The sequence below is a fragment of the Myotis nattereri genome, assembly GCF_964212035.1.
Source record: "Myotis nattereri genome assembly, chromosome: 19".
In the NCBI taxonomy this organism is placed as follows: domain Eukaryota; kingdom Metazoa; phylum Chordata; class Mammalia; order Chiroptera; family Vespertilionidae; genus Myotis; species Myotis nattereri.
The window spans coordinates 4,634,937-4,662,171 of record NC_138095.1 but is presented as its reverse complement, the minus strand read 5'-3'; the positions used below and the strand labels follow the sequence as shown (position 1 = coordinate 4,662,171).

Genomic DNA, 27,235 nt, shown 5'->3' with positions numbered 1-27,235 from the left:
CCGTTTCCAAATAATTTATTAGGAATTTAAAACTGGAAATAAATCCTGGAAAAAGAAGTTACAGATGTGGAGAGAAGAGACACCGGAGGGTGGTAACTTGCTGGCTTCAAAACACCATGTAACATCTTTTAAAAAAATTCCCCAAACAAATCAGAAACGGAGTTCCAAGGCCCTGGGCCCATGGATGGGCCGAGCGGGGTGGGGGTGGGCGTCACAGGAAGCGAGGGGGGGAGAGCGAAGTCTCTCATGACTCAGCTCGAATGTGTAGAAAATTAAAAATAAAAAACAATAAATTGCAGCTTCTCTTTTATTAGGAAACATTTAAAAAAAAAACAAACACCAGGAACAGCCGCGCATCTCAGTAACAAAGATTATTGCTTTGTGTTTTCGGGGCCAATAGGTTAAGCACCTCACACAGACATGAGCTCTCCAAGGGGCCTAAGGTGGGGACTGAGGAGGAGGGGCGCAGGTCCCAGCCTCGGGCCTGGGGGACGGACAGAGGGGCGAGGGGGCCTGGGCTCGGCCACCCCAGCCTGCTCCCCAAGTCAGGCCCTGGGCCTCTTTCCTCTGGAGGGGGCTCGGGGTGAGGGGCTGACAAGGGGCTCTGGCCTCGGGCCATCCTGGTGAGACACTTCAGTGAGAATGTGGGGTTCCTGAGAGGCCCGCGGCTTTCCCCTGGGTCCGCCCCTTCCCAGAGCCCCTGATGCCCGCTCGGGGGCTCAGAGCAGAAACCATGAGGCCGACCGAGCAGGGCCAGGGGAGGCCTTTGGAGAGCTAACTTCTTTCCAGCAGTGACTCCGGGCGAGCCCTTCCCTTCCCGCGCCCCCACACTGGGTTTTCGGGGTGAGCAGGCCCAAGGCCTTGACCCCTAGGGCCTGAGAGAACGGGCCTGCCTCGGCCAGAGGAGGCCTGCAAGCTTACAGTAACGGTGTCTGAGGAGGGGACAGAGACAGGAGGGGCCTCTGCTGGGTGGGCAGGCGCTGCCCTCGCCCCAGGGGTCTGGGCTGGGGGCTGCACCCACAGTATTTACATATGATACAGGACAGGGGTCCAGGGGCTCGGCCTGGCCTAGTCCTCTCCGGCCGGGGAGGTGGCCAGCGGCCCACCACACAGGCATTTTGTTCTCAGCTGGTGGGGGCGCCTGGCCCTTGGCCCCCTGCGGCCTGGGGCTTCACATTCACAAACCTAGAAATAGTTTAAAAAACAGTTTCTTTAAAAAAAAAAGGGGGGGGGCAGAGCAAAGGAGGGAGCATGAGAATAGAAACCCGGGGGCGGCCCCAGGCCCTCGCCCTCCAGCTGCGCAGACAGAAGCCTCTGCTGGGTCCTGGGGCGCCGCCGAGGGGGGGGGCGACCGGCTAATCCAAAATAAATAAAAGCGGGCAGGCGGGGGGGCCAGGGCGGAGGAGGGGGTTAGTAGGGGAGCCAGGCTGTCCGGGGGCAGCAGGGCAGGGGCCAGGGGCCGGGCGGGAGTGGGGGGCAGGCAGTAGCGTCCGAGTCGCGGGGAGGGGGCGGCGGCTGCGGCTGAGGTGTCCCGCGCCCTCGCTGGCTCACTCCTGGTCCTCAGTCAGCTGCAGGGGGGGCGCTGAAACACAGGGAGGCTGTGGGTGCCCCGGGGGCGTCCTGCCCCCGTGACCCTTTACCCCGCTCTTCGGGGGCCCCAGAACACAGGCTCCCCTCCCCCCCAGGCCTCCTTCCCATTTCCCTCCTAGGTGAGCTCTGTTCGCATGCTTGGCACTTGGGGGTCCTAGTTTTGACAGCTCCTTCCCTAGATTGTAAACGGCTGGATTTATTCCAATGTCACCTTCTCAGAGATGCCTTCCCTGAGCCCCTAAAGTGGCCCCTCACACAATCTAGAACGATCTCACTTGCTTTAAAAAACGATGAACTTGCTTTAGGGATTCAAGCCCCTTTTTTTAAACCCTCACCCGAGGGTATGTTTATTGACTTGAGAGAGAGAGGAACAAGGATGCGAGAGAAACATGGACCAGCTGCGGCCGGATCCGCCTGACTGGGATTGAACCCGAAACCTGGGTGTGTGCCCTGACGGGGAATCAACCCGCAGCCTCCTGTACAGGACGACACCCCAACCAGCCGAGCCACCGGCCAGGGCTCGCTGGCTTTTGTCTGTTACAGGGCCCCCGTTCCTGGAATCCTGCTCAATAGCTGTTTGAGTGAATGAATAAAACCCGAAAGGTCACTGGCTCACGTGCCCTCCCCCGCCGCCCCCGCCGCCCCTGCCATACACTGCATGTTGGCGTGTGCAGCGTGCCGCCAGCAGTCCCTGCTTCAGCTGCCGAGTAAGGCCCCGTGGTATGCGCATACCCACAGTTAGCCACTCTCCTCTGGCTGGGCAATTCAGTTATTTGCAGTTTTAAAAATAAATGCCTAGAAGTGGAATCGGTGGGTCAAGGGAATGAGTGTTTAAAGTGTGGGTAGAGCCCTAGCTGGTTTGGCTCAGTAGATAGAGTGTCAGCTTGTAGACTGAAGGGTCCCAGGTTCAATTCCAGTCAAGGGCACATGCCCGGGTGGTGGGCTTGATCCCCAGAAGGGGGCGTGCAGGAGGCAGCCGAGATCAATGATTCTCATTATTGATATTTCTCTCTCTCTCTCTCTCTCTCTCTCTCTCTCTCTCTCTCTCTCTCTCCCTCTCCCTTCCTCTCTGAAATCAATAAAAAATATATTTTAAAATAATAATAAAGTCTGGGTGGGCACTGCCAGGCTGCCTTTTGGAAACCCTGAGCCTATCTGCACCGCTTCCCTTACACCCTCATCAGTGCTGGGCATTAGCAATCTTTAAAAGATCTTTGCCTGCTACTGTTTTCAGTTATATTTTTATGTAGCAGGCTGAGCAGCTTTTCATGTTCCTTGACCATTGCTGGTATGATGGTCTGACCCCCACTGGACGAAGGGCTCCATGTCCCAGGCTGGGCTCCCGGGACCAGCCTCCCCAGGTCATCCCCGCCCAAGGGCCCTGCACCTCCTCACCTCTGGCCACCTGTCTCCTGCTTCAGTGGTACCCATTGGTGAAAGCTGTGGCAATCAAGGGGCCCTGGGAAGACAAGAGTTGACTCCTAGGTTCGGGGGGAGCAGAGAAAGCCCAGGCCTTTGCTCCCGCAGGACACGGAGGTGCCCTCAGCCCCTTCCCGGCCCTGCCCGCGTTCCTCCCCCTGCAGGCCCACTGAAAGGTCCCCCAGGCGGGCCGGGGCTGCGTGTAGCCATAGAAGCAGTGCCCTTGTTAAAATGAGCCCACCCTCCCCGTGCAGGAATCAGCCTCCGTTGGGGCAGAGATGGTGAGTCTTATTGGCACAATATCCCCAGTGCCCGGCACACAGCGGGCATCGCTTAACGCCCACTGAATGAATGAGGGCTCCTGTCCTCCCGCTTGGCGACACTCTCATTCATTGCCCCTCGCCTCCCTCTGCCCCGCAGACAGGCAAGGCCTTTCCTTCCTCCAACTTTGGGGGTCCTCTGGGACCAGCCACTCACCCCAAGACTGTGGCCGAAGCCGGTGCTGGGGGCGGGGCTGGCAGCACCGATGTAACTGCTGACCCCCGAGTCCTGGTTGGCGGCCCCATAGAGCTCAGCCATGGGGCCGGGGCTGGTGGTGCCCAGGAAGCCCCCTGTGCGGCTGGGGGTGGAACCTGGAGGGGGAGCCATCGTCCAGGGGTGAGAGCCTGGCAACCCAGAAAGAAGACAGTGATAGCCCTGGAGCCTTCACACCGGTCGCACCCACCCTGACCGTGACCCCTCCCGCTGCCTCATCCCGTCAGGGCCTGGGGGTCCACCTCCTGGGGGTCCCCCAGGTCCACCCACCCACCAGCCCTGGCGCAGGCCCCATCATCTTCGGACCACTCTGCGGCCTCCTCACTGATCGCTAGGCCTTCCCGAGCCCTTCAAGCCTTTCCCTGTGCAGCTGGTGCGTTTTCTGAAGTCACGTCCCTCCACTGCTTAACCGCTCAGAGTCTTCCCAGGACCTGGCCCCGCCTCCCTCCTTCTCCCACACCCATTCCTGCACTCCACACACAAAGCCTTTGCACACGCTGTTCCCTGCCGGGAACTCTGTTCCTCCTCTTTGCTTTCACATTGAAAGTGAAGTCCTTCCCCCCAGATGCCTTCCTGAGGCCTGGGAGCTCCTCTGTAGCCGCCTCCCCCAGAGGAGCCATATCCCCCTTAGAATCACCGCCTTCTTAATGCCTGACGCCCCCCAGCCTTCAGGCCCTGAGGACAGAGAGCGGCCGGCCTTCCTCCTGCTGGCTCGCCAGGTGCTCAGCTAACCCGTCATGAATAAACAGTAACCCCTCTAAAAGGGGTGGTGGTGGCTGCCTCCCCGCCTCTAGACTTCTCTGCCCCCTGCACCCCTCCCTTGCTTCCTGCACCCCAGAAGGCCTTACCTGTTCCTCGAACCACAGCTGCCGCCGCCGCCGCCGCCGCCATTGGTCCGTAAGCGGTGAGAGGAATGGCTGAAAGGAAAGGGGCGGGCACTTCAGAGTGGCAGGTGAGGGGGCAGACCTCACCCACCGCAGGGGGCAGTGCAGCCCCAGGGTCAAGGCAGAAAGGGCTCCCTGAGGCCGCACCGGTGCCCTGACCGGCGGAATGGATGGGCACAGGTGGGAGGGAGGATGGCGGCCCAGCCCTCGGCTCAGCCTCTGCTCCCCCTGGACTCCAGGGACACACGGGAGCCACCCCACACTCATGGGGGCGGGGGGGCACCTCAGCCTGAGCTGCTCCGAGCGTTGTCCACAGCTGCCCCTGCTCCAGAGTGTCCTCGGCCCAAAAGGAGTCCCCCAGCCCAAAGGAAATGGGAGGTTTGTCCCTCTTCCCAACCCAGCCAGCTGGAGCCAGTGACTGACTGACACGGCCTTTGCCTCAAGGTGCGGGTGACCGAGGTGCCGGCCCAGACCTCCCTGCGTGACCGGCTGAGCTGAGTGCCGTGGAGGCCACACGTCCGCTCTGCTCCTTCTGCTGCCGGGCCTGCTCCCTCTCCCCTCTCCTGAGAGCATGTCCTCCATAAACTGCATCCAATGTCCTGCCTCAGGGCCCCCCTGGCCACAGCCAGCCAGAAGCAAGCTCCGCCTCCCCCAAATCCTCTCAGCCCCTCCTCGGATCCCCTCCTCAGACACAGGGATCTTGCGATTCCCTTTGCTTGCTTTCTACCTCCACCTGCACCTCCACAGTGCCTAGCACCCTGCCTGGTACACAGCAGGTGTTTAATAAATGTCCACTGAAGGACGAGAAGGGACCACAGCTTAAAGAACAGGTTGGCTGGAGCCTGGAGTTCCCTGGGACTGGGGTGAGCGCCCCCTGCTGGTTGGCTTTGTCACTGCAGCCCCAGAGAGGCTGCAACTCTGCCCAGAGCCAGGGTCTGCAGAGTTGGCATTTGCCCTCAGGAACATCAGTCTCCCATCCTAAGATGAGCCCATTGGGGCTGTTTGAGTCACCCTAACCCTGAACTAGAACTGGGCCTGGGGCTAGGGATCCCTGAGAAGGTCCCTGAAAATGCAGGCGTGGCCAATGGGCTGGGAATTGGAGTCTGGGACAGAGCCGCTCCCACATGTAGAGGAGGCTTGCTGAAGAGCTTCACATACTAGCAGTCGGCTTCTTCTCACTCAGCTGTCACCTCCTCCGAGAAGCCTTCCCTGACCACTCTCACTACCGCCGCACCACATCTCCGTTCTGTCCTCCTGGGATGTCTCACCCGCTGAAAGTATCTTATTTACTTGTTTGCTTGCTTATTGCTTCTCCCGCCACAGCTCCAGGGGGGAGGACCTTCTCTAACTCACTCACTGCTGTATCTGCACAGCCTGGAACAGCATCTGACATGATGAATGTCTATTGAATGCATAACTGAAACGCCCGCGTCTCCTGAAGGCAAGAGAAAAGTTCAGGCCCCAGACTTCTAGGATGGACCCCTCCGCTGCCAAGACGCCCGAGGGGGGCGTTTCTCCCCTCCGTTCTTGGGGGGCAGGGGCTGGGCTCTGAGGTCTGTTCTCAGGCAACTTCAGGCATTCCCACAAGGCAACGCGTGTGGCCAATCCACGCACATGCTTCTCACCACTGAGCTCACTTGTCTACTAAGCATTTGTCTCCCCTCTAGACTGCAAGTTCTGTGACTGCAGGCCCGGCAGTGTCCCACACAGTGGGTCCTCAACACAGCGTTCCTCAATGACTAGGAAAGATCCCTTTCTGTCTCCCCCATTGCTGGTCAAACCCTGACTCTACTCAGGGAAGAGCCTCTATCACCCCCACCTTCAGGGTTCTCTACTCCCTCCCCTTTCTACACCCCATGCTTCCCTTTTCCCTTCTCCACTTGGGGTGACCCCAGAGCACCCCTTGGAAGGAAGGTCTCATCGAAAGCAGCATCCATCCTCCACGCATGGCAGGTTGGGGGAGCCCGGGGTGCGGGGGGGAGAAGCAGGTTGAGCAGAGAAACCCCTTGCAGCCCATCTCATCTGTAAGCGCCTTCCCTTCCCCTCGGCCTGGCCCCCAGCTTGGAGCTAAGCTGATGGGTCCATATGAAAGCTACAGTCGGAGAAATGGCTAGTGGCCACTTGCCCAGAGTCCCCAATGGGCACCCAGAGGCCTGGGTTTGCCCTGAATAGGTCTCATTTGGCCCGCAGTGGTTCAAAAATTTAGAATTTGTTGCCAACATTTGAAAATACAGTGGAACCTTGTTTCTCAAACATCTCGCTTCCTAACCTGACAACCCTTTCGGGCTGATACCTGTATGATCAGCCACGCATCTCTCAAGTGACAAGCAAAGGAGAGAATGTTCGAACGAGTCAGTTTACCACTGTTAACATCCCAGGACGTTGTGCTGTAAATATTTTCGTGGGTTTTTTTTGCTTTTGTTGCTGCTTATAATTGTGAAATTTTCATTTTTTACTATATACTTCCTCTCCTTTTTGTTACATTTTCATTTCCATTTCATGTTCTTTTTGTTTTTAAAGTGTTCGTTTATAGATTAGACATTCTAGCAGACATGCACTGTATAGAAAAAAGGTTAAAACAGGGCAGCATTTGGGGTCTGGAACGGATTCATTCAATGACACGACTGCTGAAAACGATTTGGTTTTTCAACAGCCTTCGGAGCAAATGACGTTCGAGAAACGAGGTTCCATGTAACTGGAGAATTCGTTCGAAAGCAAAGGCCGGGTTTCTGGCTTCTCCTGGAAAATGAGACCCAAAGGGACTGGGTGTGCACCCCCTCCCCGCAGGGGCCAGCCGAGGCGTGGCGTGCAGGCGTGCCGCCCGTTTGCCCAAGTCCCCACCTGGCCCACTCTGCTCTGAGTCTGAGACCCTGGCTTCTTCACCACTGGGTCTCGGAGCCTGCTTGGTGGGTGACATGGGAAGCGCTGGACAAATATTTGCCAAATGGATGAATGAGTAACTTTGCTCAAGGGCCGTGTAGCCACACAGACTGGCCAGTGCCCAGGCAGGGTCTGCTGCAGCCCCACAGCGGGAGGGCTGGCGGGCAGGAGAACAGGGTCCCCCATCCCTCCCCCCCACGTGGCCTGTGAGGCATACGAAATCCGAGCAACTGACCTGTGAGCTCGGGGAGGACTGGGGCGCTCGGGAGAGGGGTCCGCTCTACACGGAATTCTAAAATGAAACGTAAAACAGCTTAGGAAGATGCAGGGGAGGCCCCTCGGGCATGGGCCGGGGGGACAAATGCACCCACAGGGACACTGGGTCGGGGGACAGGCCATGCACAGGACCCAAGAGCTGGGGATGGGGAGAGCACGGTCCCAGCAGGCCAGGGTGGGGGAGGGGACACAGACACAGAGCGGAGAGACAGACAGACAAACGCAGAAAGAGTGAGGAGAGTTGCCACCTATACCCTGGGCACGGGCGAAGCTGGACTACCATTCCTGGTGTTTCTTTTTTTAATATATATTTTTTATTGACTTCAGAGAGGAAGGGAGAGGGAGAGACACAGAAACATCAATGATGAGAGAGAATCACTGATTGGCTGCCTCCTGCACACCCCCTACTGGGGATGGAGCCAGCAACCCGGGCATGTGCCCTGACCAGGAATCAAACCATAACCTCCTGGTTCATGAGTCAAGGCTCAACCACTGAGCCACGCTGGGCAGGTCGATGTTTCTTAAAAGGCTCGAGATTGCACCTCAACATCCCCCAGAATCCTCCTCGACTCCTAGTTTTGCGGGGGAAGGAGGAGCTGGGGAAGCAGCGTTGGTAAAGCCATGACCTAGAGCAGGTCAGGCTCAGGTGGGCTGCCCGCTCCAGAACTTTCTAGTCGAGTCACCTTAGCAAGCCACCTCTCCCCTCTGAGCCTGCTTCCTCACCTACACACGGGGAGTGTCAGCCCGCCCCCGCGAGGGTGCTGTCAGGGTCAGACAGCGGAATGTGCACACAGGCCGCCCGAGGGGCCAGGGAGGCAGTGCTTGGGGACCCTCTAAAAATAAGGCCAAGAAAGCAAGAGCCTTGCAAACATGTGAGATTTCAGAGAAAACAGCACCGAATAGTCATCGTGGGAGAAGTCAAATCTGGGCTGAGCTCCCTGCCACCGTGTGAAGGCAGAGAGCTGCTTTCACTGTGAGTCACAAATGAGGGTGGCGGTCACCACGCTTTTCAGCTGCTTTTCAGCATCCGGGTCTCACATGGTCCCGCTGGCCTTGGAGGGCTCAGGGGAGCACGTGGCACTATCCGTGTGTCCACAGACACAGCCCTGTGCCCTCTGCACGAGCCCAGTGCCCTCTCTGGAGGAAGTGGCAGCCCTGCGTGGGGGGGGGGGGCGGGGGGGGGAGAGACAGGAGGCCGTCCTGGGAGGGAACTTGCCATGCAGGGCCACGCTGGCGCTCCCACCCCCAGCTTCTCGGGATGGGGGAGGAAGGGGTAGGTGGGGAGAGGTGCTCCTTCCTCAGACATGCCCTTCCTTCCAAACATCCAGCAGGCAGCCCCCCAGCCCCAGCCATGCACCCCCAAACACCGCCCTGAGGAGTCAGACTGCCTGGGAACCGGGGACATGCTGGCAGCAGAGACACCGAACAGGACTCACCGGGGAACTGGTAGGTGTAGCCGGGAGCGAGGCCGGTGTAACTCCTGCTGGCGTAGGTCGTGGCTTGGAAACCGGGGTAACCTGATGGGGCAAGGGGTCGCGTGTCAGATGCCTCACGCTGGTCAGCGGGAACACTGAGCCACTCATTTCCCTCCCAGCTCATCTCCCAGGTAACAGCCAGTCACATGTCCCGGACACCTTCCGCAGGCCAAGCCCTGGCCAAGCCCACTGCACGATCTTTCTCCTTAAACCTCATAAGAACCCTCAGCAATCGTTACCATTGGGAACTCTATTGTATAGATTGAAAATGGAGGCTCAAAAGAGCTGACCCTTCCTGGCGAAGAATAATCCAAACCCTTGCCAGGCCCTTCACGCTCTGGCTCCTGCCTTCCTCCCATCCTCATCATACTCTGTCCCCGGCCACTCTGCTCCAGCCACACTGACCTCCCTACTGTTTCTCAAGTTCCCCAAGCTCTTTTCCACCTCAGGGCCTTTGCACATGCTGTTCCCCCTGCCTGGAACACTCATGCGCCACCCCCTGCCCCCACCAGGTTTTCATATGACTGGGTCCTTTTCATTGTGCAAACCTTAGCTCAATGTCACCTCCTCAGAGAGTTACAATATTTACCGTATCACCCTGGCTTCTCCCTTTTAGAGCCCTGGAGACCATTATCTGAATCTATTTCAGAATTTAAGCGCTGACTTTCTGTTTCCCCCATCGTCTCCGTCTGAATCTCCAGCACCAGCACAGTGCTTGCGTCTAACAAGTACTCGGAGCTGTGAGCCAAAAGTCATATCGGAATAATAACGGTGTAAATGGGATTCAGGCTCACATCTGACACGCTCCAAGCCACCCAGCCGCCATTCTCACGAGCTGTCAGAGGACTCCCTTTTCTGCTTTCAATCTTTAAATAGGGTGGAGACAAATCGCCTTGAAAAGAAAACTTTCGGGAGAAACCAAGATGGCGGCATAGGTAAACACCGGAGTTTGCTGCCTCGAACAACCACTTCAAAAATACAACTAAAAGACGGAACGGACTTCATCCAGAACCACAGGAAGGCTGGCTGAGTGGAAATTCCACAACTAGAAGGAAAGAGAAAAGCATACCGAGACTCAGAGGAGGCGCAGTGCGGAAGTAAAATACAAAGGTGCGGAGGTGCATGTGGAGAGGGCTGGCGGCTGAGGGCATGGTTGTCGTTTTCAATCAGGAGGGAGTCTCAGGCTCTGAACTCCAGTTCCAGGCGAGTCTCTGGGGACCCAGACTCATACGGGAGAAGCAGGACTGTCTGGCATTGGTCAGAACTCGAGGGCAGCTTTCTCTTGGAGGGGCTTGCAGCGATTGCCCAGACACTGAGAGGTGGAGCCTCCGAGAGCAGCCATAACTGCTAGCCCCACCCTGTTGATCCCGTGGGACCCATCCCGCCCAAGCCCTGCAGGGAGGCTTTTGCTGGATAGCCTCAGGCAAAGGCTAGATTAGCACCTCCCTAGAGATCCAGGAGCCAGGAAACCCAGAGGTCAGAGTGGGACCATCCAGTTTGCAGCTCCATGGAACCATAAAGGACACACTCAGGGGGCAGACTCAGTGAGCACCAAAGCCCCATTGAAGCAAGTCTTGCCCCGGAGGGGTGTCTCCAGCACAGAAGTTCTCCCACTGCAGACACAGCTGATTCTCACAGCCAATTGGCCTGGAGGTCAATCCCTCCCAGTGATACCTACAACAATCAAGGCTTAACTACAACAAGACTGTGCACAAAGCCCACAAGGGGGTGCACCAAGAGTGTCTCCCTCAGGTAATTGGGGAGGCTGAACCACTGGGTCCTAGAGGACACTCAGCACAGAAAACCACTTTATCAACACAGGGAAGCATAAAAAATGCAGAGACAAAGAAAAAGGACACAAATGACAGAAATGGAGGAAAGCAAACTACTGGATATAGAGTACAAAACCACACTTTTAAGGTTTTTCAAGAATTTTCTAGAAACTGCCGATAAACTTAATGAGACCTACAAGATATCTAATGAGACCCTTGAGGTTGTGATAAAGGACCAACTAGAAATTAAGCATGCACTGACTGAAATAAAGAATATTATACAGAATCCCAACAGCAGACTAAAGGATCGCAAGAATAAGTCAACGATTTGAAATACGAAGAAGCAAAAAACACCCAACCGGAAAAGCAAAATGAAAAAAGAATCCAAAAATATGAAGATAGTGTAATGAGCCTCTGGGACAGCTTCAAGCGTACCAACATCCGAATTATAGGGGTGCCAGAAGAAGAGAGAGAGCAAGATATTGAAAACCTGTTTGAAGAAATAATGACAGAAAACTTCCCCCACCTGGTGAAAGAAAGAGACTTCCAAGTCCAGGAAGCGCAGAGAACCCCAAACAAAAGGAATCCAAAGAGGACCACACCACGACACATCATAATTAAAATGCCAAGAGCAAAAGACAAAGAGAGAATCTTAAAAGCAGCAAGAGAAAGAAAGTCAGGTAGGTAACTACAAAGGAGCACCCATACGACTGTCAGCTGATTTCTCAACAGAAACTTTGCAGGCCAGAAGGAAGTGGCAAGAAATATTCAAACTGCCGAAACCGGTTTGGCTCAGTGGATAGAGCTTCGGCTTGCAGACTGAAAGGTCCCAGGTTCCATTCCGGTCAAGGGCATGTACCTGGGTTGCAGGCACATCCCCGGTGGGAGATGTGCAGGAGGCAGCTGATTGATGTTTCTCTCTCATCGATGTTTCTGACTCTATCTCTCTCTAAAAAATCAATAAAATATATTTAAAAAAAAAAGAAATATTCAAAGTGATGAATGCCAAGAACCTACAACCAAGATTACTTTATCCAGAAAAGCTATTATTTAGAATTGAAGGTCAGATAAAGAGCTTCACAGATAAGGAAAAGCTAAAGGAGTTCATCACCACCAAACCAATATTATATGAAATGCTGAAAGGTATCGTTTAAGAAGAGGAAGAAGAAGAACAAAGTAAAGATACAAATTATGAACAACCAATACACATCTATCAACAAGTGAATCTGAAAATCAAGTGAATAATCTGATGAACAGAATGAACTGGTGATTATAATAGAATCAGGGGCATAGAAAGGGAGTGGACTGACTATTCTTGGGGGGGAAAGGGGTGTGGGAGATGCGGGAAGAGACTGGACAAAAATCGTGCACCTATGGATGAGGACAGTGAGTGGGGAGGGAGGGAGGAGGGTGGGGTGGGAACTGGGTGGAGGGGAGTTATGGGGGGAAAAAGAGGAACAAATGTAATAATCTGAACAATAAAGATTTAATTAATCCAAAAAAGAAAGAAAGAAAAGAAAACTTTCTCCGTGTTCCAGATCAAAGGAGGCTAAAGAGACAAGACAACTCAATGCAAGGCGGACTCTAGCCCTGGGCTTGTTCGTGGAGGCAAAAATACGCTCTAGAGAACATTGCTGGGCCAACCAGTAATGTCAGAAACAGATAGGTTAGATTAAAATACCATATTAATATAAATGTGTAACGCTGGCAATTATTATGTAGTCTCATGAAAGAATATCCCTAATCTTAGGAAATACACAGTGAAGTATTTAAGGGTAAAAGGCCATAATGCATGCAATTTACTCAAATAATTCAGGGAAAAATCACAAGTGTATTATGTGTGTGTGTAGACATATGTATGAAGAGAGAGAGAAGGGGGGAGAGAGAGAGTTGGAGGGGGGGGAGAGAGAGAGAGAGAGAGAGAGAGAGAGAGAGAGAATGACAAAGTAAGTGGGTATAATGTTAATAACAGATGAATCTGGTAAAGGGTATATGGATGTTCTGTGTGCTACTTCATGTTTTCAACTCTTCTGAAAGTTTGCAACTACTCCCATATAAAAAGTAAAGAGCCCTAACCGGTTTGGCTCAGTGGATAGAGCATCAGCCTTCGGACTCAAGGGTCCCAGGTTTGGTTCTGGTCAAGGGCATGTACCTTGGTTGGGGGCACATCCCCAGTAGGGAGTGTGCAGGAGGCAGCTGATCGATGTTTCTCTCTCATCGATGTTTCTAACTCTCTATCCCTCTCCCTTCCTCTCTGTAAAAAATCAATAAAATATATTTAAAAAAAAAAGTAAAGAGAAAAAACTTCGAGAAGACCCCGCGCCAATTGGAGGGTGCCGCCCTCACCCACCTCATCTGTGACCCCAAACCTGGCCCTCTAGCCACATTATATCCCCCTCCTCGGAATTCCCAGCGCACTCCTCCCCGTCCCCAGCATAAAGACCTCGTTCTGTGTGTGCACATCCTGTCTCCCCAGGGAACCTGTGAACTTCCTGGGGGCCCAGCTCAGATTTTCCACCCTCAATCGCGGGCCCCAGGTGTTGCTGATCCTGCTCAAATTCTGAGACTCACGGCAGCCCTCACCTCCTCCAGGAGGCCTCCCTGATTCCCAGGTGGGTTTCGGCTTCTCTTTGGGCTCCCGCTGCTTCCAGTCCCTCTGTGGTGACATTGCCAATTCACTCCTGTCTCCCACTTGATGGGAAACCCCATGAGGGCAGGTGCTGCCTCGCAGAAGCTGCTCAATCAATATTAGCTGAATGAACAAGCAGCAGCCTTTTTCCCTTCCCAAAGGCCTTTGGTTTTTGTAAGCGCTGTTCCCTCTGCCTGGAACACTTTGCCCTTCCCTTTCCCCCAGCTCCTACTTACTCGGCAGACTCAGCTGAAATGTATCTTCTTTTCCGGCTTCTTCAAGTCTTCGTTAAGTGCCCTATGACCCATGCTCCCTTGGCACCCTACACTTCTCCATCCTGAAGCCATGTATTTATGTTATTACTGGTTTGTTTTCCATGCCAAACCATAAAGGTCCAAGGATAGGCACTGTCGTGCTTCTTGGCACAGTGCCTGGCGTTTATAGTTGCTCAATACCTATTTACTGGATGGATGAATGGATGGATGGACAAGACCAAGTGAAGAGCAGCTGGACCATTCTTTTGGCCACCACCAGAGGGCAGTGCCCCACAACAAACTACCCACCTTTGCAGGCCGGCCAGACCTGAGGGCCTCCGTCCCCACTCCCACCCAATGACTCAAGCGAGGAGGGCAGACCAGGGCAGACCGCAGAGGCGATACCACACTCAGCAGCCCTGGGAGCCCTGGCACATACCCAGCATGCCGATGCCCAGCATGAAGGCATCCATTCCATAGGGCATGACTCGAGACCTCCCCCGGGCCGAGCCGGTCGGCGACATCACCTCTTTTGGCTGAGCTTTCTTACATTCCACCTGCAATGAGACGTGGCGGTCAGTTCCTCCTACAGTCCTAGGGTCACCCACCCTGGGTTCCCGGGCGGCCTCTTTATGGTTAATGTCAGTTACCGTGTACAGAGCGCTCACTCTGGGCCGGGCACTGTGTAAGCAGCTTGCAGGCAATAGTTCATGAATGCTTACTTACACCAACCCAATCGTGAAGGTACTATTTTCACTCCCATTTTACAGATGAGGAAATTGAGGCTCAGAGAGCGAAAATCATCTGCCCGACGACTAGACTAGCAAGTAGTGGAGTGAGGATTTCAATCCCTGCTTTTTTATTTTTTGCTCCCCCCGGCTCCACCCCCAACCCAGGCTTTTTAACCACCACAGGACACTGCCTTGCTATCCAGATTTTCAGGGTGTGGGGGACTGATTCAACCCCACTGACGGAGCCCCTCTGCCTGCCTCCAGAGCCTCTGAGTGCCCCTGGCTGGCTTAGCCAGGAGCCAAAGCCTCTCTCTGCACCCCCACCCCGCCCAACCCCAGCTCACCATTTTGTTGTTGATTTCATGGAAATGAATTTCACACACTTTCTCCACGATGTCTTCACTCTCAAAAGTGACAAATCCGAACCCTAGAGGGCAAACACAGGGTCAGAACCGGCTCATGGTCAAAACCCGGCCCCAAGTCATACCAACACCACCTCCTCTCTTGCAGGGGAGTGTCTGAGCGTTAACAAGAGGCCGTGTCCTCAGCCCAGGAGCCTCTCAACACCTGCCGAGACAGGGCTCCTGGTTCCAAATCACAGATGTGAACGCCAAGGCTCAGGGAAGGGAAGTGCTTTGCTCAAGTTCGCACAGCAAGGGAAAGCGGCAGAGCGCTGACGAAATTTCACTCCACGGCCCTTTTTCCTCCCCAGATGCTTTCCAAAGAGGAACGGAGGAGCACGCACAGACCCTCATGTCAACTCACACAGAAGTGTGCACACCCAACATATGTTTGTGCAGCCACACGCACAGGTAGACACACACGCGTACTCCCAAACACATAAAGACCCCTGATGCAACAGACATACACAAACGTTCAGACACTGACGCCTTCCCATGCAGGTGTCCACAGACAGCGCACAGACCCCACTCCCACAACAGGGTGAAGGCCCAAAGTCCTGAAGCAACTGGAGACACAGCCCTGCCTCCTCCCCGTGTGCCCCGGGACTGGAATGGGAGTCTCAGGAGGCAAGGCCTTTGGGAGAAAAACAACAGGGCTGTGCAAACACTGTGGCCCAGATGCTCCCAGGTTCAGGGGCAAGGGGGCTGGGGGCTGGGCTCTGCCGGAGGGGGTGGGGGGCGAAGGGCTTTGAGTCAGCAAGTCAGCCTGACCCTGGGGCAGCCTGGCCTGCGCTCTGGTTACCAGGGACAAGGTAAGCCCCAGTACAGACACTGGCTGGGCAGACAGCAGGCCGAGTGGGGGGGAGGGCTCAGCTGGGGGAGAGGCTGCTCCTCTCGGGTGTCTGCAATTCTGCAAGTTTCTAGCACAGGAAGCGGCGGGACAAAAGCCTTCTGTAAGGCCAGGCCCCAGAGAGGATGCAGATCCTCAGGGATAGGATGTCAGGAGGAGAGATGAAAGGGCAGCTGTGACCTGCAGCCCCTGGCTGACCACAGGCCCCCAGCCTGGCCTGGAAAGGGGGAGGGGCCACACTCACCTCGGTGCCGGTTGGTGGTTTTGTCAAACATCAGCATAGCATCATCCACCTGAAACAGAGCCATTTTGTTGTTGGAGGACCCACCCGATACCAGGGGGCCCACCACAACTCAGGAGCAGGGCCTCCCACACCTGTTCCGGTCCCCTTTTCCCCCAGACCAGGCTTTATCTTAAACCTGCTCCCCACGCTGGGGACAACTTTCTACCCACAACCCCTTTCAACCACCAGATTCCCAATGGACCAGCCAGCAAATATTAAGCGCCAAGTATGTGCCTGGCACTTTGTCCCATAATCCTCTCCACATTCCCTGCACGGTGAGATCCTCATTTTGAACATAAGGAAATGGGATCAGAGAGGTGAAGTCACCTGCCCAAGGTCACACAGCAAATCTCAGATCAAGTCTGAGAGGAAGAGGCACTGCGTGGGCACTAGAGGAGGAAATACAAGCTCAGGACCTGAGATGGGGAAGCAAGAGCCTCTTCCCTTTTTGCAAAAGGCCAGGAGGACAGCAGCCTCTACAGCCAGTCTCAACTCCCCTCTCCTGGTACAGCGTTTTTCCTCTAATTGAGGTTTCCTTTTGCTAGAGGCTGTAATTAAACCAAGTAGAGTTCAGTGCCTGGGCTGCTTGCCTCCCACTGACTGGGGGAGGGGAAGGGGCTGAGGAAAAGGGAGGGTCTACAGTACACTATCCTCCCTCCCTTGGACCCCAGGCTTTTCTCTTCTGGCTACTCCCTCAAGGCATCCCTTTGGACACTTGGTCAGCCAGAGGTCTTAGCTTCCCTCCTATAGTCCCACCTCCTTCCCTTTGCCTACAGCTGGTGCACCCTCCTGGCCCCTTAATTCTTCCGCCCATGTCAGCTAACTCATGGGGTTACGCTAAGGTCTGATTCATCCTTGGTGGAAATCAAGGGTTGCCTCTGATAACCCTCCATTGCATTCCAGCCGCTGACACCCCCCCCCCCCCAACACACACACACAAATGGTCACACACCCAAGGGCTGAAGGAAAACTTCCTGAAGCGTAGGGCATAGCTCCTCCCCCAGGGGCACAGCTCCTTCCCCAGGGGCACAGCTTCTCCCCCAGGGGCACAGCTCCTCCCCCAGGGGCACAGCTCCTTCCCCAGGGGCACAGCTTCTCCCCCACGCTCCTTCCTTCGCTTTCTTTCCAGGCCTGCCATGTGCCTCCTTGAAGGAAAGGGCAATCCCTGAACAGGGTGGCCCTCCAGCGCTCACAGGCTCCGAGTGGAACAGGGCCTCTGACTGCCCCCCTGAGGGAGCCAGGACCCCACTGAGCCCGGAGGGAGCTGGGTCCTGGAGACTCTGAGAAGGAAATGACATCCTCCTGCCCTGGTGCCCTCCTGGGGAGTGTCACCCTCACGCTCATCCTTCAGGACCCTCTCTGAGTCCCCATCCCAAATCTGCTCAACTCTGCAAACGAGACAGACACTGCAGGCTCAGCACGTCCTCCCCACCCCCTCAACCGTGGAAGAGAGACCCAGCAAGGAGGGCTGTATAAAAGCACAGGCTTTGAATTCAGATCCGAGGTCCTGCACTTGCTGGTGGGTAATCCTGGGCAAGTGTCTCTGTGTCTCCGTGACTCAGGTTACTCATCTGTGAAACGGGTGTAAGAGTGTCTTAGGGAGGAGTTAAATGAGACAGTGCATGTAACACTCAGTTCATAGTTCCTGGGATACAGTAAGTGCTTAATAAATAATGACTATTTATTATCACCTTATCATGGAGGGGCTTGCCCACAGTCACGCGGGAGAGGGCAAAGCTGGAGAGAGCAGCCCCGCACCACTGCCTCTGAAGGTTTCACACGAACAGTGCCTGTGTCGGCGATTACCATAACCAAGGGACTGAGCATCTTGACTTGGGCTCAAAAATTATTTTTTGAATGAATGAATGAATGAACGAACGAAGAACCAGCCCTCTAATACTATCACTTTGAGCTCCTGCCTGATTCACAAACTGATTTCAGCCCAAATCCACAGCCCTTTCTGCCTTCCTCTACCCAATCTTCCAACCCCCCATCCCTGACCCCCAGACCCTTCCACCTGAGTTCTGGCTGGACAGACCCTAGTGGGGCACTGGGGTCGAGGCCAGGGCAGGGAGCCAGGGAAGTGGCTGGGGGACCAGAGGACCCCCACCAGTGTCCCCTCCTGGGGCCAGCTCAGGGGAGAGAGGCTCCCAGCGCGGTGTCCTTAATAGGCTTTGGTCTCCATGGGAACCCGAGGGCAGGGGGGCTGGGGCAGGGGGAGGGGAGGCGGCCGGGCCTGCTGACCAGTGGGAGCCGCCAAGTTCGGCAGCCCCTAAGCCTGAGTGGCAGCCATGGCGGCTGACCATTGTTCCCCCCTCGGCGGCGGCCCCTCGATCCGGGCGGGGCCCCCCCGCCGCCGGGCCCTTGGCATTCCCGGCTGTCCCCCTCGCTCCCTGGCAGCCTATTCTCCGGCTCCCCCTGGCCTCCCCGGGCCGGTTTCACATGCCAACGCCGATTTAGGCCCGAACAAAAGACGCGGCCGCTGACGGCTTCTCCTGGGGCCCGGTTGCCATGGCGACGCCGGCCCCGGGGGCAGGCGGCCTCCAATCACAGCTGCTGGATCAGATTAGTGCGAGCTCTAATGCTCGGCGCTCAGACACAAAGACACCCCGCCGGAGCGAGCGGGCCTGCTGCTTCCCAGGAGCGTCCCTCCCTCTGGGGCCCAGGCCGCCGACCGGCCCTCCGTCCGGGACCCAGGTCCCCACGGAGGCGCCTGAGCCTGGGCCTCTGGCCCCCACGCCGCCAGCATCCGCCGGCCCGGGACCCCCCACCTTCTGGCCTCTCCCCTAGAGACAGGGCGCTGGAAACTCACCTCGTCGCCAACTCACATCCTCTTTCCCAAGCCACCTCTTTGCCCTTTGCCTAAAAGGGACCTGCAGATGCCTTGATAGGAGAGCAGAGACGCAGCCTGCAGCCTGCCTCACGCAGGAGCCGATCAGGGGCCCAGTGCTACGCACACAGTCCTGCTTCATCCTCAGATTAAAACTTGGTCCCCTCCTGGCCATCTTGGAACCTTGGCTCTGACGCTGCTCACCTTTCTGGGGACAGCCTATGGTCTGCTGTTGCTACATCTCATACTTCACAAACAGCCCGGCAATTAAAGCTGGACGCCTCTCCGAGCAGAGAGCCAAACCTCTGGGCCTGATCTCCAGCACCCCCTTCACACACACACACACACACACACACACACCAATAAATAGGTAGAGAAGATCAGCCCCCCCTCCCCAGCTCCTGCCCCAAACTCCCACCTGTGCCAGCGGAGTGTTGGTGCAATTGGGAGTCCTATTTATTGCCCCCTTATCATCCTCACCAGGAAGGAGTGGGGGAAGGTGCAGCCGCCCATGGCCTGGACAGGTGCAAGCTCCCAGGAGGCCAAGGGGGTGACCGGATTGAACTGGCTACAGGAGAGCGGCCTCCCTCGGGAGAGTGGAGATAAGGAAGAGAAAAACACAGGGGAAGGGCAACAGCAGAGCGAGCTACTGTGTGGCTTCTGTCCCTGGGGACGTGTCCAGCGTGTGAGGCCCACAGGCAGGCCAGGAGCCTGAACAGTGGGGTGGCCTCGCCTCACCCTCAGAAGGACCCACCCCTCTTTCACCTTTTGCAGCAACTGGAGTGACCTGGCTGGACTCTGCTCGCTACTGACCAACTCCAGGCGTTTCACGCCCCCAGCAAGCCCCCAGATTGGACCCACCTTCCCGAACTGCTCAAAATACTGCTTCACATCCTCCACCGTGGTGTTCACTGACAGCCCCCCTACAAAGATCTTCTTCGTCCGAGTCACCATCTGTTAGGGGGAGAGAATGAGAAAGGGGGCATCTGAGTCCTGTGGCCTACTGCCACCAGCAGGGGCTCGAGCCCTCCTGCCAGGGCGCCAGCTGACAAGCTCTCTGTGGCCCCAGCTACTCGGAAGGCCCCCCCTGGGCTCCCCCTCGGACCCCCGCCTCTAGGCCTGTCACAGGCAGCTGTGCACCCCACACCCTGGCTGGCTCCAATGTGCCTCCCTCCTGCCTCCCTCCCTGGGGTCTTATGGGGAAAATGCCTTCCCTAAAGACCACCACAGAGAAGGGGGTGGGTTAGTGACCCAGACCTACATACAGCCTAACTTAAAGACCCCGCCAGCTCCCCCTGGGAGAGGCCAAGGCCCATCACAGGGTCCCCCTAAACTCCATGCCGACATTTTCCTCATCAATCTCCTCCCAATCCAACCTCTGGCAGCCCTGTGGCCCCAGTCCTGTTTTAGGAAGAACACATGGTCCTAATTACCCCAGGAGCGCATGGCTAATCCACAGCAATTCCCAGCCCCATCCTAACACTAAAGCACCTTCTGTCACCAAACTGCTTAATGGAATTAACCCAGTTCCGACCATGTGCTCCCCGGCGTGGCTGCCTTCGAATACCTGCTCCATAATTGCTTTCAGGCCCTTCCAGAGATGCCCCTTTCCTGCCTCTTACAAGTTGCCCCTCTCCCTTCACTGTGGCAGGAGCTGGGCACCATGGCTCAGAACCCTCGAGCATCTCAGTGCCCACCACCCCTCTTGCAAAGGAGAAAGGAAGATCTCCTGGAGCGGGACCCAGTCCTAGGACACTTGATAAGTCAGAGACACAAGGCCCCTGTTCTGTAACCAGCCTTCCTGTCTGTCTCCTATATTCAACTGCTTGAAAATTAAGATCCAGCTAGTTGCCCTGGGGCCTGGAATAGAATCTTAGGCCTCTGCCCTGGACCAAAAGTTTTGAGTGCTATATAGCTCAACTGCTCAGAAATCCATTTTCCGCACACCCAGAAAAACTTGCCACAGCACCAGGGAAAGAGAGCACTTTTAGGAGGGCAGCCACGGTCACCCAAGTTGAAAGACAGCAGGTGATGGACTCCACGGTCCCTTCCCCCTCCTCAAGCCCAACACATCAAGAGGTAGCAGGGTGACAGGGGTCAGAAGCAGCTCCCTGGCCCTACTCTTCTAGCTCAGCCTCAGGGGGTAGGTCTGTCCTGGATTTGACCCCCAGGGCACTGGGAACAGAGGCTGTGATCTCCGAGGTGAGAATTCCACTCAGGGTCCAAACCAAACTGGCTTCAAATACAGGACAATGAGTCCCCTTAGACTCAGTGGTTCTCCACCTTCCTGATGCCGCGACCCTGTCATACAGTTCCTCATGTTGTGGTGACCCCCAACCATAAAATTATTTTTGTTGCTACTTCATAACTGTAATTTTGCTACTGTTATGAATGGTAATGTAAATATCTGATATGCAGGATGTATTTTCAGGGGTCGCGACCCACAGGTTGAGAACCGCTGCTTAGAGGTTCCCCTTATTCCAACACATGCAGCCCCTTTCCCAGTCCACCCCAGAGCACAGATGGAGAGATGATACATGGTGTCTTCAATCTACAGAGCAAGGCTATCGAGAACCCTCCCTCCCCCCATCCCAGTCCATACAGAGGTTCCAGAAGCATCTTTCACAGAAAGGAATGCTGGCAACATCTCTGCGCTCCGTAATAGAGCTCCTCCCAGACAGACACACACCTACCTTAGGCTGTGCTCTCCGGGGAAAGGCCACCTTGGGATCAATCTGAAAGAGAAGGGGCCTTGGTTATCACACATTGATGGGTGACCACACAACTTGCAGCCCTGAAGGCCTTTCTCATCCCAGGACAGAGGTGACAGAAACCAGCCTCTAGCAGGAAAGTGCAGTGATTAAGCATTTAGGCCCTAGAGCCAGGCTACTGGGTTCAAATCCCACTTAAGTTGCCTCCCAGCTGTAAAGACCTTAGGCAAATTATTTAAAGTCTCTGAGCCTCAGGGTCAAGCTCACCTGCAAAATGGACAAAGAGTGGCATCCACCTCCTAAGGCCATCTGCAGGCTATGTGAGATAACGCTTGCAAAGCACTTGGCAGGGTGTCTAGCTTACAGCAAGAGCGCCCCAAAGCAAGCAAAGTCTTACTCCTTTAAGCACCAGGTATTTCGAGGACCTTCCCAGCTGAACTGACTTCACACAGACGGACACCTGTCTAGGCAAGGCCTGCAATTCAGACTTTGAAGGCTTGGGAATGGAAAGCCTTAGCTTCAAGATAAGAGTCCATAAACCACCAGGAATGCACTCAGTTCTGTGTCCCTGATGTTACCGACACCTAACAGCTCTCCCCGAGGCTGCACACAGCTTCCTGAGAACGCGCCAGGCTCCGGTGAGGCAGAGCCCAGGCTTTGGTGACGTGCGCGGCCGGAGGACTTGGACTCAGAAGTTCTGGGCCCCTGGCCGAGCCTGTGCTCTCGGGAACTTGCCTGGCCCCTCTGAGCCTCAGTTCCCTCATCTGCAAAGTGGGGACAATCACATCCACTTTTCGCAGGGGCAGCTGGGGGAAATCAAATGAGATAACGAGGGTGAACGCGGTCCTTTGTGAACTGCCCTTCATTGCACAAGCAAAGGCGCTATTACCCGGGGCCACCTTTGCCCTGGGCTGTGAACAACCAGCCAGAAGGGAACAGCAACATGCATGTGGTTATGCCAGGGTGCTCTACCTGTACTTAAAAGGCAGGGCATGAGGCACTGTGATCAATGCAGGACCTATGAGGCCCGGTCATTCCAGAGTTTCTTGGCACCCACATGGGTGGGCACCATTCAGAAGTTCGCCAGCCAATCGCAGGCAAGAGCTATCTTTTCCCAAAGTTCCTTCTGTTCAAAACTCAGCCTTGTTCTAGGCCACCGGCTCTCTGCCTGAATGGCACAAACCAAGGGCCAGCTTCCTCGAGGCTCCCCCACTGGGATTCGCCCGCAGACAAGGAACCTTCCAAATCCATGCGAGGGCAGTGCCTCCTCTCTCCCAGAGTCCCACTGGGCTCCAGGGAAAATCACCGCTGACCATTTCCCCGTCTGAAGGTGTGATTTTGTACATGTTTTCCTCCTCCCGTTTCTCCTGGAAGCGGCCTCCCCAGCCACGGGAGCACCCCTCAGTCAGTCCCCCGCGCAGACCCCGCCCCATGGGGAGATGAGATGGTACCCAAGCTCCGTCCAGCAGACCCACACACACCCTACCCGGATACGCCCCACCTCCACTGACTCACAGCTGGCAACATAAATAAAACCCAACAAGTAAATAAAAGGTGAAAGTCAGAACCCAAAATAGACTCCCCACAATAAACCTCCCTCCCACCACCCCTAACTCGGGCCAGAGAATGCCAAACACAAGACCTTCGCCCCTGAGTTCTAAATCTCAGAGGGAGGCCATCTCGCCCTCCTTCCTCCCCTCTCTTCTGGCCCTTATCCACCTTCCATTTCCCCAGCCCTAGCCCCAGCATCTCAGGACACACAGGTGCAGAAGCCACCGTGCATTCTGAGGACAGGGGATGGTAGGAGAACAGGCAGCTTGATGGCAGATAATCACCAAAAACAATAGGCCACTGTCTCTCCATTCCCAGCTTGGGTCACTCAGGCTGAGCCAAGAAGATCCTTTCAGAGCTGCAAAGTTGAGGCCTGGCCTCATCTGCTCCTCACTGGAGCAGGAGTGGGAGCCCTGGCGGAGATAACAGGAGCGGGGACAGGCGGTAACTTAACAAATTCTTGGGCACAACCAGCTATTGTTGCAGGTAAACAGGAGCCAGTGCCGGCCCCAAGCAGGGAGGCCCAGGGCTGGCGGAGAGTGGGGGAGTGTGGAGAGAGAGCACGCTGTCCCGGCCCTGGGCAGATGGTCTCCCCAGTCACAGGTCACCCCATCGCAGAGTAACCCCTATCACTTTCTCCGTTTCCCTCTCCCCTTGAGCCGGGGCCTGGGCCAGCGCCCCCTGCAGGGCCCAAGACCCCGGGGAGCAGTGGGACAACAGCAAAAGTGTTCCAGCAGTTTGAATCCCAAACAGGCCGCTAAGAGCCAGCCTCAGAGGGCTCTTTCCAGGCAGGCTGGCTCCCCCTCAGGAACCCTTCCTGGGTACAGCAGGTCACAGAGCAAGGAGTTCACTGCCCAAAAGTCAGGGGAGGCGGGAGGGGGGTGTTCAGGGATGCGCTGCCATTGGTCTGGAATGAGGGGGTGTCAGCGCCAAATACTAGTTGCAGTTCACAGAAGCCACAGGGTGGGTCCCTGCAGCCCTCGCCCCACCCCAGCCTCCTCCCGGAGGCCTGAAGATGAGCACTTATGGGGGGCCGGAGGTGCGGGGGGAAGGGGGGGTAGCTGAGCCTTCCCTCACCTACACTGGAGGGGTTGGGATGGAGCAGCTCAGGGCAGGCCTGGGTGGTTTCTCTTCTCTCTGCCTTCAACTCTAGTGACAAAGTTTCCGAGCCTGGCAGCCCTTCTACTCGGAAAGCTCCCCCCTTCCGTCCGGACCCCGTCCGACTGCCCCCGGGCAGAGCCCCGACCTCTCCTCCGCGGCCTCCCGCGCCCCAGGACCCCGGAGCCGCGAGGCCACTCACTGTTTTGGAGTCGAGCTCGTGCCGCGACTGCGCCAGCACCTTATCCACCCCCGCCTGGTCCACGAAGGTGACGAAGCCGAAGCCCCTGCGCGGGGAGGAGAGGCAGATGGTGACCCCGCGGAGAGCGGGCGGGGGCGCGCGCAGGCGGGCGGCGAGGGGCTCACCTGGATCGCTTGGTCAGGGGGTCCCGCATCACCAGGCACTCCTTCACCTCCCCGAACTGGCCGAAGTACTCGCGCAGCCCTTCTGCAACACACGCCCGCCTCGCACCGGCCCGCCCGGCCTCCCCTCCCCCGGCCTCTGCCCCCGGTGACCCGCGCGGCCCCGCCGCCCCCGCGCCCGGCGGCCGGAGCGCTCGTACCCACCCCCCGCCCTCCCCGGACTCCCGTGCCGGCTCCGGGCGCCCGCGGGGGCCCCAGGAAGCCGGGGGCCGCGCGGGGCCGGAGGGGGGACGACTCCGGCCGGTTCCCGCCGCGCCGGGAGCCGCCTCACAAAAGTTTGAGCCGCAGGTGCGAGCGGAGTTGGCGCTGCCGCCGGCGGGTCCCGGGGGCCCAGCCCACCCCCCGGCGCCCCCCGAGCCCCTCGCCTCCTCCCCTCCACCCGCCGGGCCGTGCGCGCTCGCCGATCGCCCCGCGCTCTCGGGGTCCCGGGCGGGGCGCGGAGGGAGCGCCGGGCGCCGGGGTCAGCGGGCGCGGGCCGAGCTGGGGGTCCGCTCGGCGCCGGGTCCGGGTGCCCTGCGGCCGGCGGCTCCGGCGCGCTCACCCTGCGTCGTCTGCCAGCTGAGTCCCCCGATGAACATCTTGCTGCGGGAGCAGGAGAGACACAAAGGGCCCGCGTGAGCGCCGGGAGCCGGGGCGCGGGGGGCGCGGGCCCGGGCGCCGGGGAGGCCCGGCCCGACCCGGATCGGCCATGTTGGCGGGGCCGGGGCGGGCGCGGGCCGGGCAGGCCGGGCGGGCCGGGCCGGGCCGTACCAGGGGTCGTGCGGCGAGTCCGGGGAGGCGAGGCCGGGCTGGGGCGCGTCAGTCTCCATCGGGAGCCGCGGGCGGCGCGGGCAGCGGAGCGGCGGCGGCGGCGGCAGCGATCGGCGCGGGGCAGATGAGGTGCGCGGCGAAGGGGGCCGGACGGACAGGCCATGCTGCCCCCTCCCCCGACCCCGCTCGGGCGGGCGGGCGGGGACGGCCGAGGGGAGGGCCGCCGGGGGCCGACCTGCCGGCTCCTCCCCCCGCCGCCCGGCGCGCATAAAGCCCCGCGCTCGCCCGCGCGTCCCGGCGCCCGCGGAGGCGGCGGCGCCCGGACCCCGCTCCGCCGGGTGCCCGGGTCCCCGAGGGCGAGAGAGACCCCGAATCCCGAGGCGGGCCGGGCCCGGGGCGCGGCCGCACCCCCCCACCCCCCCTGCGCGGGGCCGGGCCGCGGGAACGCCCTCCCGGAGCGAAGCGCTTCCCGGTGCCTCCAGGTAGCTCGGTTCCGGACCGGGTTCCTCCCTCCCAGGCCCGCCGCCGGCACTAGGAGGTCCCCGATCTCCCCGGTCGGGGGGACAGCCCAGACCCCCCAGTCCCGCCGCGGCTCCAGCGGGTGAGGATCCCCCAGCCCCCCCGTCGGAGCGAGAGCCGCCTCCGAGCCCCCAGTGGCCTCTGAACCGAATTTAGGGGTCGCCCTCGGCGGCCCGCAGCCCTCTCCGTGTCCCATACCCCCACGTCTAACTTGGGGAGCCCCCCGGGGCCTCGCGTCCGAGTGGGGCGCGCCATCAGCACCCCAGTGGAAACCGTATGGGTTTCCCCAGTCCCCTCGCAGCGCTTGCTTCCGAATGAGACCCCTCAGCTCCCCCAGACCCCTCCGTCCACAGAGCCCCGCAGCCCGGCCCGGGTCCCCATTTGCCACCACCGCACCCCCAGGTGAGCACCCCTCACCCCCGGCTCCTGCCAGTCCCACTTAGACTTTTGTCTGGATTCGGTAAAGCGGTCCCGCCGCTCGCCGCCCCTCCCCGCACAGTCTTGGGGGGCGGGGGGTCAGTGCCTCCTAGGGACCCCCCTTCCCAGTCCAGGAGCCCGAGGCCCCGCCGCGCACCTCCCCTCTGGGGACCCCCTCGAAGCCCCTCCCTCGGGTGGAAGCCCTCACCGCCTGCCCTGCGTCTGGAGTTACTCGGTCCGGCTCAGGGGAGATGCTGCCCAGAAGGCAGACACCGTCACTCCCCGTGCCCCCCCCACCCCACCTGTGGGTCCCTGAGGGGCCCTGGTCAGTCAGGCCCCTGGGGGCCCCTGGGGGCCTTCGCCCCGCGCAGCTCCCTCCGTCCAGCTGGGAACCCTGAGGGCCAGGCTGGACGCCCTGGAGCCGCGGCGCCCTCCCACCCAGATTCCCGCCGTCATTTCCCACCAGAACGGGTCAGGCCAGGGGGCCCCCGCCCCCCCAAATGCCCACCTGCTGGGGTCTCAGTGCACACAGCCCCTCCCTCCCTCCCACTCCCCTCCGCGCCCGCCCCGGCTCTGCCTGAGCCCTGCCCGGGGCACCCGGCGACAGCCTCTCTTCTCCCGGGACACCCACTCTCCAGGCAGCCGGCCGCCTTTTACTACCGCGTGCAGCAGCCCTGGGCACCCCAACCCCGACCTCGGGAGGGGTGCCCTCCCCCTCCTCCTCGTCCACTTCCCCTCCCCCAACCACCACACTTAGAAGAACGTGAGAGACTCGAGCTAATGGTTTCCTCCACCTTCTGGGGACACTCAGCAGGTATATCCTGCCGCCGTGTGTGTGTGTGTGTGTGTGTGTGTGTGTGTGTGTGTGTGTGTGTGTGAAGGGAGAAACCAGCTTGTTTTTTCCTGTTATCCTCCTACTGGCCCCACAGTTTCTCAGACGCCCCTGAACTCAGGTTGA

The 27,235-nt window shown here is 57.9% G+C and overlaps 1 protein-coding gene across 2 annotated transcripts; it reads right to left on the bottom strand.

Annotated features, from left to right (window-relative positions):
* MSI1 (musashi RNA binding protein 1) lies at positions 1-25,400 on the bottom strand (the record flags this gene model as incomplete). Of its 2 annotated transcripts, XM_081113459.1 has the most annotated exons (15): positions 1-1,582; positions 2,986-3,049; positions 3,487-3,674; positions 4,392-4,460; positions 7,543-7,599; positions 9,020-9,100; positions 14,153-14,270; positions 14,789-14,871; positions 15,940-15,988; positions 19,670-19,762; positions 21,502-21,543; positions 24,371-24,455; positions 24,535-24,616; positions 25,133-25,173; positions 25,342-25,400. In XM_081113459.1, 14 exons carry the CDS (start codon positions 25,398-25,400, stop codon positions 3,008-3,010), a joined length of 1,089 nt encoding a protein of 362 aa, XP_080969585.1. In that variant the 3' UTR covers positions 1-1,582; positions 2,986-3,007. The 2 variants fall into 2 exon arrangements, with proteins under 2 accessions (XP_080969585.1, XP_080969586.1); XM_081113460.1 differs by lacking the exons at positions 24,535-24,616; positions 25,133-25,173; positions 25,342-25,400 and adding an exon at positions 23,355-23,483 and having other exon boundaries at positions 24,371-24,389.
* Between the last annotated feature and the right edge of the window lie 1,835 nt (positions 25,401-27,235).